General features: G+C 38.6%; 1 protein-coding gene across 2 annotated transcripts in view; it reads left to right on the top strand.

Moving 5' to 3' along the window:
* Nucleotides 1-15,103, top strand: part of CSE1L (chromosome segregation 1 like) — a 58,198-nt gene that overhangs the window by 31,920 nt on the left and 11,175 nt on the right. Inside the window, exons 11-19 of one of the 2 annotated variants that reach the window (XM_014591236.2) lie at nt 3,603-3,668; nt 4,055-4,257; nt 4,823-4,907; nt 6,710-6,771; nt 10,133-10,269; nt 11,410-11,513; nt 13,065-13,162; nt 14,380-14,530; nt 14,783-14,922. In XM_014591236.2, the coding sequence (XP_014446722.1) occupies nt 3,603-3,668; nt 4,055-4,257; nt 4,823-4,907; nt 6,710-6,771; nt 10,133-10,269; nt 11,410-11,513; nt 13,065-13,162; nt 14,380-14,530; nt 14,783-14,922 (1,046 nt within the window). Of the gene's footprint in view, nt 1-3,602; nt 3,669-4,054; nt 4,258-4,822; nt 4,908-6,709; nt 6,772-10,132; nt 10,270-11,409; nt 11,514-13,064; nt 13,163-14,379; nt 14,531-14,782; nt 14,992-15,103 lie in introns of both variants that reach the window. The other variant, XM_006141285.3, reaches the window with a different exon arrangement.

Here is a 15,103-nt window from a genome sequence, read left to right as displayed (position 1 = left end):
CGGGACGCAAACCGCAGTTGATTACATGGGAGTCTAGCGACACAGCCATTATGCTGACTGCTGGTTCCCAACATTATAAATTCTTTATCTGACTTTTCCCACGAGTTCCATTGCACTGTCTGTGGCTGATGAAGGACTGTTCTTTCCTTTTAGGAGAGAGATATTTTCTTTCTCTCTCTCTCTTTTTTATTTTTTAAGGAATGATTTATTTAACTTTATTTATTCGTTCATTTATTTTAATTTGACCAGAGAAAGACAGAGAGGGAGAGAGGGAAAGTGAGAAAACAGGCTAAGGTCTGGTATTCAAACGATGGTTGGCCATGAGGGAGTGTCCAGCGCCTTAGCCACTGTGCTACCTACTGGTCCCAGAGAGAGAGATTTTCTTTTTTCTTTCTTCTTTTTTTTGGGAGAGATTTTCACTATAGGGCGCGTGCGCTCGCCAGACAGACAGAGAGAGACATAGAAACAGAAAGTGAGAAATCATCCCCCAGGGGGATGGTCATGCCGCAATCCCTTCTCCTCCATTTTCTCCTCCATTCTCGGACACGCCCGCACACACGCCCGGCGTGAGTTTTAAGCCACCGGGTCCAGGACGCGAACTGCAGTCGACTACGTGGGATTCCAGCAACATAGCCATTACGCTAACTGCTGGTTCCTGAGAGAGATATTTTCTTGATCTCCCATATTTCTTGTGCCTGTGTGGTTGTTTTTGGTCTTCTGATGGATTATGTGTTACTTCCTACCTTCTTGAAGTTAATTCTGAATGTTAGAGGCATGTAGAAGAGATGAACTGAAATATTTCCGCAGCTCCATTTTCCTGTTCCTCACTAAGCAACCAGCACTTTTGCCAATGGAACTGGATATTACAAAGGTCTCACAGTTTCTAGGGAATTGGTGTACTTGGGCCGAGCTGCGGGATTTCAACTGATAATTCAAAGGTGTGTAGGAAGAGATGGGCCACACTCACTGCAGCACTGTATTTCTCCCTGATGCTGACTTTGCGGTCTCTCTTTTCTGATTTTTAGTCATTTGGTGGTATATTCACATTTGGCTATTTTGTTTGGCTAATTTGCTACTGTAAGCGCACATACTTCACTTTACTATGAGGTACTTCTATGCCTGTTTCTCCTCTACTATTGTCTTTTACAGCGTAGTATCCAAAGAAAGAGATTTGAATTCAGATTTATGAAGATGAATTTCTCCCCTTCTGTAGCAGTTCAGTGGGGGTTGAGGTTTTCTTTGACCGAGAAAGTATTCAGATGTTTTGCTATTGCTACTGTGCACCTAGACCTGCCTAGACAGTGTGTAGAAGCTGAGAAGTAAGATGGCAAAGTCAGGTAAAAGAAAAGGAAAAAAGGGACAAAAGACCAAAGAGAGAGAGAGAGAGAGAGAGAAAGAAAACAAACCAAAAAAATATATAAAGAGAAAACATTTTTTTGGAGAGGTTTTTGCTATAGGGCGCATATGCTCGCCAGACTGACAGAGACAGACATAGAGACAGAAAGTGAGAAATCACCCCCCAGGGGGGATGGCCACACCGCAATCCTTTCTCCTCCATTCTCCTCTCATGATCTTGGGCACGCACGCACATGCACCCAGCGTGAGTTTTAAGCCACCGGGTCCGGGACACGAACCACAGTCAACTACATGAGAGTCCAGCGACACAGCCATTATGCTAACTGCTGGCCCCAAAACTGTTTTTTTTTTAAACGCCAATAAATGAAAACCCCATAGTGTGCTGCTCTTAAGGGCCCACCTCAGATTCACATGAATTATGAAATTAGCAAGAGAAAGGAAGATAGAGACTGAAAGAAGACAGACCCTGCTTCCTCACTTTGCTTGGCATTGGGCCGAAGAGAGTTTTGGGGCAGAGGCTTAGGCTCTGGTTAAAGGGACAGGGCTGGGCCCACCTCAGGTGTACATGAATTCTTGTTTCGCTTGGTCCCTAAAAGCTGTTTTTCTTTTTCTTTCTTTCTTTTCTGTTTTCTTTTCTTTTTTTTTAAAGAGGTTTTGCCATAGCACGCAAGTGCTAGCAGAGGGAGACAGTGAGAAGGAAAGTGAGAAATTACCCGCCCCAGGGAGATGGCCATGCCACAGTCCCTTCTCCTCCTGGGATCTTGGGCAAACATTCACATACACTCTGCTTGATTTTTAAGTCATCAGGTCTGAGACTCAAACCATTGTTGGCCATGTGACAGTCCAGCGATGTAACCACTACGCCTCTGCTGGTCGCTAAAAAGGCATGTTAACATAAATTTAATGGATTTTCTGTTGCTTTTTAAAACATTCAGTGTGAATTTTTTTATTACAAAATAAAACTTGTCAGTTTTTTGTTGCATGTCTTCTAGTCACCGTAGAGAACAGCTATAAAAGGGATCTGTGAGTTGAATGTTGCTATGACAGATTTTGTTTTATGTTGTAGGGTTTGCTCATAGGAATATATATTGAGCCATGAAAAATTGTGTTAAAATAAACCATCTAGAATTTCAATTTAGTGAACGAATTTGGTTTTTAGTGTTTCTTCAATTCAAATAGCTATTTTTAACAGTTGATTTGAATAAAGTGATTAATAACTTTTTTCTTTTATTTTTTCCATAAGAGAGATGGGGCACGAGCACCCGTGAGGGGTCACCACGCTGCAATTTACCTCCAACTTCAACAAGCCAGGATCACAGGCACTCTTGCCCTTGGCATGCATAGGGAGGCCCTGGAACTTTTGGGGTACAGTTAACTTACTGCTGTACCACTGTCTGGCCCCACCTGATAACTTTTAACTAGTTTATAGGTGAGGTTAAATTATTCACAAGAGCCTTTTTGTATATACAGAATGTTTGTCCAACTTCCCATGGTTGGCAAGAGCATACTGAAGATGAAAGAGATTGTGTTTTAAACCAAATGTATCAGATCTCTGATTCTCAAAATCAGCTAAATAAGGAAACTCAGAACTTGTGTAGTGTGAGGCTTATTTCCTTTATTTTGTATTTTCATAGAACAACATTTAAAGAACAGATCTTTATTCTCACATTGTCCACCATACCTTTTTGGTGTTGACATGACATTTATGAAATGAACATAGGGAGAGTTCTCTTATTATTTATTTTTAATTAAAAAAAAAAACTTCATTATCACTAATTTGCTATAGGGTCTGTGTACTCACCAGGGAGAGAGAGAGTGAAACCTCGCAAGCCACTGGGTCCAGGACTTGAACTGGAGTTGGCCATATTAGAGTCCAACACCCCCAACCACCATACCACCTGCCGCCCACCCCCCCCTTTTTTTTTTTGGCTTTTTGGCTTTTTGTAGTGTTCTTACCTGGCAAAATAAAAAGTTATCATTCCTAGATTGATCCTCAGTACTTTTCAGAGTTGGAGGTGAAATACTAGTCTGGGGACACTGTCATATTAAAATAAGATAGCCTTGTCATAGCTGTGAATTACTTAATGCCTAGCCTTTTGTAAGAGTATATGAAGCATTCATTTAGGAAAGAATGCTTTTCTGCAAAGGAAGGCAGTTGTACACACTGTTCCATGTACTTTGCTGTGAATCGTGATTACCTGTTGTGTCTTCTGGGTAAATTGTCTGAAATACCAACTCTTTTCTAGCTGCAGATGAAGAAGCATTTGAAGATAATTCTGAGGAGTATATACGAAGAGATTTGGAAGGATCTGGTGTGTATTTTGGTTTTTCAATTATTAGTCCTCTTGAAGCAATTTTCTGTTAAATATGGGGAGGTAGTTAGAATAAGGTATCATTTCAGCTGATTTTCATTGAGAACTGTTTTCCTTCTTTAACTTACATTAAATGTAACTTATAAAGTGAATCTACATAAAAGTATCACAAGTTGGATCATTTCTCATATATCTAATGCTGTTGATCATGATTCTGTAACCTTATTAGTTTCATTTTCGTTTTGTGTTTTCTTATGGAAGAAAATTTTTTTTCATTGCTTATGTTACTGATAGCTATCAAATGGCAAGTTGCTTTCTTATAAACGTGGTCAGTTGGTTGGTGGTTGTTTCTTTCTCTCATGATATATTTCCTTTTGATTTTATAGATATTGATACTAGACGTAGGGCTGCTTGTGATCTGGTACGAGGATTATGCAAATTTTTTGAGGGACCTGTGACAGGCATCTTCTCTGGTTATGTTAATTCTATGCTGCAGGAATATGCAAAAAATCCATCTGTCAACTGGAAACATAAAGATGCAGCCATTTACCTAGTAACATCTTTGGCATCAAAAGCTCAAACACAGAAGGTACACTTTTAAAATGTGGCTTTGTTTCTAAAACACACCTTGATAACTAGAGAAATCAAAAAGAAGTAACGCGGCTTTAATAATACCACCTGTCCCATTAGATATCCTGTTAATTCTGGTGCGAATTTATATTCTCTCCAAAGATGGCTTTGTCATATTATGTTCTTAAGTTTTTATGGAACAAAAAATTGACAGATAACCTGAAACTAAGTGTTAATTAAAACAAGCTAAATTTAAACTAATTTACGGAAATTTCTTTATCTGTTGAGATAGTCTTGTTTAATATACAAGTAGCTTGGGTTTTGAAATGTTTATCTCTGTTTTTTTAAAGAGTTTTAAATTTTTATTTTATTTGCTTATTCATTTATTTTAATTTGACCAGAGAGAGAGGTAAAGTGAGAAAGCAAGCTGCCAGGTCCAGGGCTCAAACCGAAGTCAGCCATGTTGGAGTCCAGTGCCCTTAACCACACCATGCCACCTACTGGCCCCTAAATTGTTTAAATTTCTAATGCAGATAATTTCATATATTATTGTGTTATCTTACCTGTATTAATTTCATTTCCAGCATGGAATTACACAAGCCAATGAACTTGTAAACTTGACTGAGTTCTTTGTGAATCACATCCTTCCTGATCTAAAATCAGCTAATGGTGAGTTTTGGTAAAAATTTTTCATGTATTAGGGAAAAAATGTTTATAGAACTCAAAAACAGTGTACCTGCCATTTTTATTTGCACTATTTCACTATGAAACAAGTACTGTGACAAACATTGTTTTGGTGACTCCATATCACCACTGGGTTCTCTATTTGTTGCAATTGTTTCTTTTACTGAGTAAAATATAAAATTGTTTTCCCTGATCTTGCTCATGTAAAATGACTTTTGAATAAAGTGCCTAATTAGACTAAAGATAGGTATAATAAGATTGTAGAATTAAAATAGGGATTGAAGGGAACCAGCAGTTAGCATAATGGCTATGTTGCTGGACTCCCACGTAGTTGACCGCAGTTCTCATCCCGGACCCAGTGGCTTAAAACTCACGCCGGGTGCGTGTGCGTGCATGCTCAAGATCCTGAGAGGAGAATGGAGGAGAAGGGATTGCGGCATGACCACCCCCCCCTGGCGGGTGATTTCTCGCTTTCTGTCTCTCTGTCTCTCTGTCTGGCGAGCACACACACCCTATAGCGAAAGCCTCTCAAAAAAATATATATATAGGGATTGAATAAGATTGAATTGTAATGTGTATAAATAAGAATTTTACTTTGTTTTCTTCCCCATTTGAAAAATAAACTCAAAATATCTTTTTTTGTTTTTTTTTTTAAAGTTTGCTATATGCCACGTGTGCTCACCAGAGAGTGAGAGAAAGTCGAAAAATGAGAAATCACTCTCCAGGGGTGTGATTTAGCCATCCTCCAATCCCTGTTTTCCAGATTTTGGGTCCACATGCACTTGTGCCTGGAATTTTTTTCTTTTTCTTTTTTTTTCTTCTTTTTTTTTTAAGAGTTATTTAGCTTTGTTTATAGGGATAGACTGAGAAAGAGAGAGGGAAAGTGAGAAAACAAGCTCCAGGTTCAGGACTTGAACCACAGTCAACCATGTGGGAATCTAGTGCCCTTAACCCCCACACCACTTGCTGGCCCCGTGCCCGGGGTTTTTCAAGCTGGATCCAGGACTCAGACCACACTGTCAGCTCTGTGGAATTCAACTGCCTTAACCATGCCACTGGTATGGTGGTTAAAAAAACCTTTCATATGGAAAATGTGTATGCACTTAGAATATTTTATTAAGCTTCTGTATGTGCACCATCTGTCTTTGAAAATTATTAAGAGTTGGCCAGTGTTCTATCCCTTTCACTGATTTATTTTCTCACCTTAGAGTAATTTAAAGCAAATGCCTCATATATATAAACTTTTTTGAGCAGTAGAGCTAGCCCTTATCTGTAAGGTTTGAATTTATGTGTTTTTTTGTTTGTTTTGTTTTTTTTGTTGTTGTTGTTGTTGTTGTTTTTGCCTTGGGCAATTGTAAAGGAAAACAGAATGTTTTATCATGATTTTTGCTTCGATGACTTTAGGACAAATTTTCAAAAAGTCATAATAAAATAAAAATAAAGCAAATGCTAGCTAGAGAGACATGTTACTAATTTCAGAATAGCTATAATTCTGGGGATATCAATATGATCATTAGTTCATGGTTTATATAATTTTTGTTCAATTATGTAATATATTTTCATTTATCATGAAGCTTAAAGGCAAGAATATAACTAAAATATTTATAATCCTGAATAAATGGTTATGTGATAGATCGTTATACCCTAGATCATTATAATAAATTATGCCTTAATTACTTGACATTTCAGTTACCATTTTCTTTAAACTCTGATAATTTTGTCACTAATTTGGGAGTAACAGTTCTTCTTACCTAAGTAACTATACCTTTTTACTTTTTTTTAAATAGTGAACGAATTTCCTGTCCTTAAAGCTGACGGTATCAAGTATATTATGATTTTTAGGAATCAAGTAAGTAGCTTTTTAAAATTTTTATTTGTTATTGTTTTGGTATAGATTGGGTACACTCACCAGAGAGAGAACAGAGGGATTAAGGAGTAAGAAATAGCCACACTACAATTCCTTCTCCTCCATTCTGGACTTTGGGGGCACACACACACACACACACACACACACACATGACTAGGGACTTCTTCAAGCCACCAGATCTGAGACTCAGCTTTGGAGCCAGCCATTTGGGTGGTGTCCAGCCACTTTAACCACCATATTTGATATTCTACTTAATCAAGAAGTGATAGGAGGTAAGCATATGCAGATACCATACCATTTAAGTGAGAGACTTCAAAATATTTGTTAAATAGTATGGGTCTTTGGCCTGGTTGTTAAGTGAAGCAGATTCTAAATGGCCCAATGTGGTTTGAGTTAAAACACATTTGGTGTGTGTGCTTACCCAAGATCCTGGCAGGATGAATATGTTGTGTGACTAGGCCCCGTTGAGTGTTGGTTTTTGACCCCCTCTTTCTGGCTAGCACATGTACCATCTGGCAATTAAAAGAATAAGGTTCATGAAGAAATGGAATTAAGGTACAAGTTAATTTTCATACCTTAAACATTGAAATAATGTATATCTTTTTTATTTTAAGAGATTTTTTCTGTAGGGCATATGCGTTCACTGGAGAGACAGAGATAGAGAGATGGAAAGCGAGAAATCACCCCCTCGGGGGGGATGGCCACACAGCAATCCCTCCTCAATTCTCTTCGATTTTAGGGACACACACACACACACACAACCCGTGTGAGTTGAGTTTTAAGCCACCAGGTCTGGGACTTGAACCACAACCACCTACATGGGAGTCCAGTGATGTTTCCATTATGCCACATGATGGTCCCAGTGCTTATTTTTTTGTTGTTGTTATAAGCATTTCCACAGACTTTTTGAAAACCCCCTCCCCCCATACAAGAAACTTGAGCATCTGTAGATTATGGTATGGAGGGCAGGAAAGAACCCCATCCTCATGGATCACAAGGAAGACTATGTACTTTGTTTCGTTTCATTGGAATATAACAAAGTATCAGGTTGTCTACTTTTATTGATTTTAAGAGTAATCAATAGAGTCAGTTAAAAAAACTTTTCATTGAGGCTGGCAGGTGGCATGGTGGTGAAGGCTCTGGACTCTCCCACATGGCCAACTTGGCAACTGAGTCCCAGACTCGGCGATTTTCTCACTTTCTCTTTCTCTCACTCTGGTCAAATTGAAAAATAATAATAATAATAAAATTAAATAATTCTTTTAAACTTTTCATCTGTATGGTTTTTTGTTTTTCTTTTAATTTTTAAACGAATTATTAATTTAATTTTTTATTTTGTGTGTTTGTGTTTTGTTTTTAATTTGCCAGAGGACATGTGCACTTTAATTCACTCGAGAGAAAACAAGGGGCCAGCAGGTTACTGCTGGTTAAGGCATTGACTCCCACATGGCAGACCACAGTTCAAGTCCAGACCTTGTGGCTTTCTCTTTCTCTCTCTCGTGAGCACACATACTCTGTAGCAAGTTTTAAAATAATAATAATAAATATATATTCAGGCAGAGAAAAACAATTGAAAAAGAAGAGAAAGCACTCCTCAATGGGATATAGTCAAGGGATATATGCTGTAATCCCTTCTCTGTTTCTATCTATCTATCTGTCTATCTTTTTATTTATTTATTTATTTATGTTAATGTGTTTTTGTTTTTGCTATAGGGCACGTGTACTCACCAAAGGGAAAGTGAGAAATCACCTCCTAGGGAGGTGGCTACACCACAACCCCTTTTTCCCCATTTCAGGATTTGGGGCATATATACACCCTATGTGATATTTAAACTACCAGGACTCAAGCCATCATTTACTATGTGGGAATCCAGCCCCCTAACCACCATGCCACCTGCTAGCCCCTTCTCTTCCCTTTCTGGGATTTTGGGCACGTACACATGCATGCACCCTGTGTATTTCTCGAGCCACTCAGTTTGGGACTCAAACTATACAGTCAGCCATGTGAGATCCAACTGTCTTAACCACTGGACAACAGGCTAACCCCAGTAAATTGTGTGTGTGTGTGCACACGTGTGCATGGGAGAGTGAGGGTGTGATCACACCATGATCCCTTTCCTTCTGTTTCTTCATTCCCTTTTCATTCTCTCAGGATTTGGGACATACACACACACCTGGTATGTTTTTCAAGCATCTAGAGCTGGGAGTTGACCCACAATTGGCCATTGTGGGATATAACTCCCCATACACAGTATTTACCCATTTTGCTCCAATGCCAGCCACTACTAATTTCTTTTAAAAGACATTGTCTTGCTATGTTGTAATCCTCCTACCTTAGCCTTCTGATTAACTGGGACTTCAGGTGTGCTCACCATACCTGGGCTCTTTTCTTTGTTGTTAGAGATAGAATTTTACTACTGATATGGTAGATAGCCTAGGCTGGCCTCAAACTCAAAATCCTCCATCCTCAGTCTCCCCGGGAGCTAATGTTGTAGGCAGGCACCAGCACACCAGGCAAAAAGCATAGTTTCAAGATAGGTGAAACAGGGCCAGTCAGTGATGTGGTTAATAAGGTGGCTGGATCTCACACTGCCAACTGTGCAATTTGAATTTCAGACTTTCGGCCTGAAAAAGCACTCTAGGTACTTGTGTATATGTGTTCAAAATACTGAAAGGAGGGAGAAATGGAGGAGAATTATGGCGTGACCATCCCCCCATGACAGGGAGAGATCTTCACTTTGTCTGTCTCTGTCTCTCTCTCTCTCATTGTCTCTGATGAGTGCATGTGTATTCTGACAAATTAAAAGGAGGGTGGGGGTGGCAGCCAGTGACCTGGTGGTTGGGGCAGCTGGATCTTACATATCTAACTGCCCAAGTCAAGTCGTGGACCTGGGGCTTGAAAAATAAGCCAGGCATGTTGGCATGCGTGCCCACAATCCCTAGAAAAGAATGGAGGAGGAAGAAATGTGGCATGGCCATCCTCTCAAGGGGGCGCTTTTTGACTTTCCTCCTCTCTCTGGCAAGAGCACATGTCCTATAGCAAACTTAAAACAAGACTAATGAGATCTTAATCATCCTCTCCATGATGATATTATTTTATATCATACTAATTTCTCCACAAGATACTACCCTTCATCATAGTTTTGTACTCAGAGAGTTGGAAAGTGAATAGAAGTGGCACTATTATGTAAAAATAGAAGTTTCGATTTATCAATGTGATTAGGTCCCATTTTTAACAACTGGAAAAAGAAGCGTTTCAAAGTCAGCTAGCCCTTTTTTTCCACTTTTCTTTTCCTCCATATTAGCATTATTGGATATAGAATATCAACATTGTCTTTTTCAGGTACCAAAAGAGCATCTTTTAGTCTCTATTCCTCTCTTGATTAATCATCTTCAAGCTGAAAGTATAGTTGTTCATACTTACGCAGCACATGCTCTTGAAAGACTGTTCACTATGAGGGGACCTAACAGTGCCACTCTGTAAGTATTTGATTCTAAATGATGTATATATTTTTTAGCTTGGGGTGGGAGCTGTAGTCTACTGGATAGAGGTATCTCTGGATGGTTTCATAATTATATTAGTAGTTATAAAAGTAAATTTGTGCTTTTTATTTATACCCTGCTTCATTTCCAAAGGATTTGAGACAGTTTACCAAAATAGATACATTATAACAACAAAAAGTAAACAGAAGATTAAATTGGAGCAAAGGAAAATAACTGAGTTAATGTTAATAAACAGAAATGTGTGTCAAAGAAACTCCAGACTTTTATTTGGAGTATTCTAGCAGTCAAAGCAAAGAAAAAAAACTTGTCAAGTTAAAATATTTACAGTGTCCATGAGATTAAATTTAAGAATTGCTGAGAAGGCATCTCAGAAGTATGTCTTCCTTAAAGAAATACCATGTCGTAACACTGTTCTCAGCAACCTCATGCAACAAATATACTCATTGTTTCTGTAATCTCATGTAGATCTGGAATAAGACTACTGATTGAAAGTAATTTTCCAGGGGCCAAGAACGCAACTCTTCTGGCCTGATCTAAGAATGAAATGTAGAGGAATGGATGGTCTGCATGTCTTTCAGGCCGTTCATCAACAGTGTTATTTCTTGAAACTGAGCTTTGGGTAAGAGATAGAAAGCATTCTAGGTTCTTTTCTTCGTCAAGAACTTTAAGTACAGATAGTCTGAGTGTCCAATTAATGGTTGAAAGGACATCCTTTGAGGTGAGTCAAGCCAGTACATGTTTTGAGGCCCAGACTGTATGCAGAAAATAGTTCTGAATCTGCTCTAACTCCAGGAACACAAGATGACTGAGATCCCTTGATTCTGAGTTCTCTCAGTGGTGAGAGGTGGGAACTAACGGATAGCCTTTGCAGCTCTAGGTGACACTGGATTTACATGGTGTTTTGGTTTGTTCACTTGTGTTTGGTCCCAGGTGTGCCTTCCTCGTTAACATGAGTACTTGGGAAAAAAATTATTTTCCTAAACTGCCTGCCAGTTGTCAGTGGTGGGAGATGGCTCAGTTATATGCCACGAAGTGTGATATAGTAGTTGTCAAGGGTATTCCACAGTGACAAGCTCAAGAGTTGGTAGTGACTGAAAGCTGTTTTTTCATCTATAGCTTTACAGCTGCAGAAATCGCACCGTTTGTTGAGATTCTGCTAACAAACCTTTTCAAAGCTCTCACACTTCCTGGCTCTTCAGAAAATGAATATATTATGAAAGGTAGGCCGTTTCCCTGGTGTACAGATGAAAAGTACCTAATCTCAGATTACAAAGGTATATGCTGAGTTATACTTCAGGTTATGTAGTCTATGAACCAGATACTTTCTGCTAAGAAATAGGTAGGTTTTAGATACTTCTAATTGCAAAATAATATTTTGTTTACTGTAAACAGTGTTTTCAGAAAAAAACATTTAACTTGAGATAGGGCCTCCTCATTTAAAATGTAGCATACTCCTTTTTTAATTTCCTAGATTGAATTTCTTGAGGGCAACAACATTTATTGACCATGTGTGCTCTGCTATGTCTTAGTGAGATATGGGTGCACATCGTCGGCCCCACACAGATCCTGTCTGCATCCATAACCGGTAGGACACTCTCTGCCCGATGCTACTTTAGGAGAGTGTACTACCAGCTCTGTCTTTAGGGATAGTCTCATCAGTCTTTTCCATTTGTTGCATCCAGAAGCCTAGCACAGTGTCATAGTCATAGGGAACAAGTTTCAAAGACAACGTCCCTGATCCTTTTAGCCTAGAGAGAGAGGTTGTATGTGCGTGTGCGCATGCGTATACTTAGGTGTTTACTGTGTGTTTTTTCAGCACTATATTTCTCCCAACAATAACATATAATGACTTCTTTATTTAATGTTCATTTCTGTGGGTGTGACCTTCATCGCTGTGTTCCTAGGACATGTAAGAGTGTCCAGTACGTAATACCTTCTCAGTAAATACACTTGTACGAACCAATGAAAGGATTCTGTGCCAGCCCTGAGGAAGGGCACTAATCTCTCCTCTAACCCTTTTAGCCCCAGCCAGGGAAAGGCTTTCTCTAGGAAGCTATGTCTAAGCTGAGATGTGAGGACAGGTAGCAATTAATTAATGAAACTTTGACTCAGCTAGTGAAAATACATGTGAGAAGTTTAAGAGGCAAGAGAAAATTACTCTCCCTCTATACTGGGCATATAGTAAGTAGGCTTTGTAAACATGTATTCTAGAAACAAGATTTCTAGAAAGTGAGCTATCATATGCTTTTAACTTACAAATAACATATCTCACCCATGACAAATATTTTTAGGCATCCATTGATGAGTAGTATTTTTCCAATATGAGTTCTGTGGCATTACATGTATTTTGAGGTTTTTCTTCATCTTTTTTTTTTTTTTTTTGAGATGTTTTTTCTATAGGGCGCGTGCGCTCGCCAGACAGACAGAGACATAGAGACAGAAAGCGAAAAATCACCCCCCAGGGGGGCTGGTCACGCTGCAATCCCTTCTCCTCCATTCTCCTCTTGGGATCTTGGGCACGCACACACACGCACCCGGCGTGAGTTTTAAGCCACCGGGTCCGGGATGCGAACCGCGGTCGACTACGTGGGAGTCTAGCGATTATGCCATTATGCCAACTGCTGGTTCCCTTCCGTTTTAATTTTTTAAGCCTTTGGCCTTGTGGAATTTCCCAGCTAAATTTTATTAGCAACCCCTGTCCTAATTTTTAAAAGATGTAAAGTTTAGCTTAAACTTTGTTCTTAAATTTAATTAGTTTTTTTATTTTACAGCCATCATGAGGAGTTTCTCCCTCCTACAAGAAGCCATAATCCCCTATATCCCTACTCTCATCACTCAGCTCACGCAGAAGCTATTAGCTGTTAGCAAGGTAACAGTCCATTTTGAAACTCTAATTGCATTTTAAGTTGCTCCAAACTGTTTGGGCCTTAACACTCCTTTGGGCTATATGAAGCTTTTGGAGAAGATCTGTGATTCCAGAAGATCTGTGATTCTCCCTGATGAGCAGTTAACATACTTCTCTAACAGAGGGAGGATAACAGCAGTTATCTCTGGTTACAGGCTCAGAAACCGGTAACATGTTTGTATTCTAGTTACATGTAACATGTTCGTTGTAGAAAAGTAAAGTGCAAATGATCCAGAATTATTTTAGATTAAGGAAAATAGGCTTTATACTAAGTGGGCACAAAAGAGACTATTTGGATTTCTATAAAATGATACAGTCCTTTTTTATCATTTACTCTTATTTCCCAAGAGTAAAAAAACACTTGATTTTTAAAAAAACAAACTTTACAGATACTTAATTCATATTTAAATGCTGATACCAAATTTTAGAAAATATAAATTAGTTTAAGGCCGACAAAATTCCTTTTAGATGCTTATTTCTAATTATTCAGTGATAATGAGATAAATTCATAGGAAGTATTGGCAGGACTTAGGAGAATAGTCATTACTTTTTAACTGAGTTCTGGGTAAGAGTCTTGGGTAACTTTGGGCCTTGTGAAATGTAAGGAGAGTTCTTCTGCCCCTCCTCCTCACCCTATACATAAACGCCTTCATCTGCTTTAATCAGTTCTTTAGCCTTCTAAGAAACATTTTCTTTGAAGGAAAATAGGGTCTCACTGCTTAAAAAGAAAGTTGGAAACTGCTGATAGGGAGCATCATCACTGTGGATACAGACACTGAGGCCAGAGACGTTGAGGCCAGTGGCACACCCAGGGCTTATGGTCAGACAGTCCGGGAATACACACACACACACACACACACACACACACACACACACACACCCATCAGCACTGGGAGCGAAGGCTATGGAACCACCTCCCTGTGACCTGGAGAGGGTGGTTTTTTCATAGTGGATATTTGGCCATTAAATACAATCGAACAACCACTTGTTTAGTTTAATTGGTATATATATTTTTTAATTTAATGCTGATTTTAAAAAATAGGTGGCACCTATTTTAAACGTATTCTAGAAAGATTGTGTTTTATTTTGGATTGTGTTTAATTTAGGAACATGAGAGTGATTCGCTTTTGTGTTTAACTTAGTAACATTAGAGTGATTAGCTTTTGGTTTTTTAATTTCAGAACCCAAGCAAACCTCACTTTAATCACTATATGTTTGAAGCAATATGTTTATCCATAAGAATAACTTGCAAAGCTAACCCTGCTGCTGTTGTAAATTTTGAGGAGGCTTTGTTTCTGGTGTTTACTGAAATTTTACAGAATGATGTACAAGGTACGTTACAGGAAGTTCTTTCTGATGTAATACAGTTATAAAAATGATTACAAAATGAATACAATGATCAAAATAGGATAGTTATCAAAATGATTATAATTATCAGAATGATTAGTTTACAGGAAGTTTTTCTCTTTGTGATGGAATATAGGTATCAAAATGATTACAAAACAGTCTGCTTAAGAGATTTTTTTTTTTTTGGTCAGAACCATTTCTTCTGAAATTGACAGCTGTTTTTACTTTTATCAACAGAATTTATTCCATATGTCTTTCAAGTGATGTCTTTACTTCTGGAAACACACAAAAATGACATCCCATCTTCTTATATGGCCTTATTTCCTCATCTCCTTCAGCCTGTTCTTTGGGAAAGAACAGGAAATATTCCTGCTCTGGTGAGGCTTCTCCAGGCATTCTTAGAACGGGGTTCAAATACGATAGCAAGTGCTGCAGCTGACAAAATTGTGAGTTTGGTTCATTTTGATGGCACTATAATTTTCTAAGGTAGCTTGGAGATAAACTAGGAATGGCAGGTTTTAAAAACTTATTTAAATAATTTAATAAAACGGGAAGTAA

The sequence above is a fragment of the Tupaia chinensis genome, unplaced genomic scaffold, assembly GCF_000334495.1.
Source record: "Tupaia chinensis unplaced genomic scaffold, TupChi_1.0 Scaffold000049_1, whole genome shotgun sequence".
NCBI classification, from domain to species: domain Eukaryota; kingdom Metazoa; phylum Chordata; class Mammalia; order Scandentia; family Tupaiidae; genus Tupaia; species Tupaia belangeri.
The sequence above is the reverse complement of the archived record's forward strand: the minus strand, read 5'-3'. Positions and strand labels throughout refer to the sequence as shown.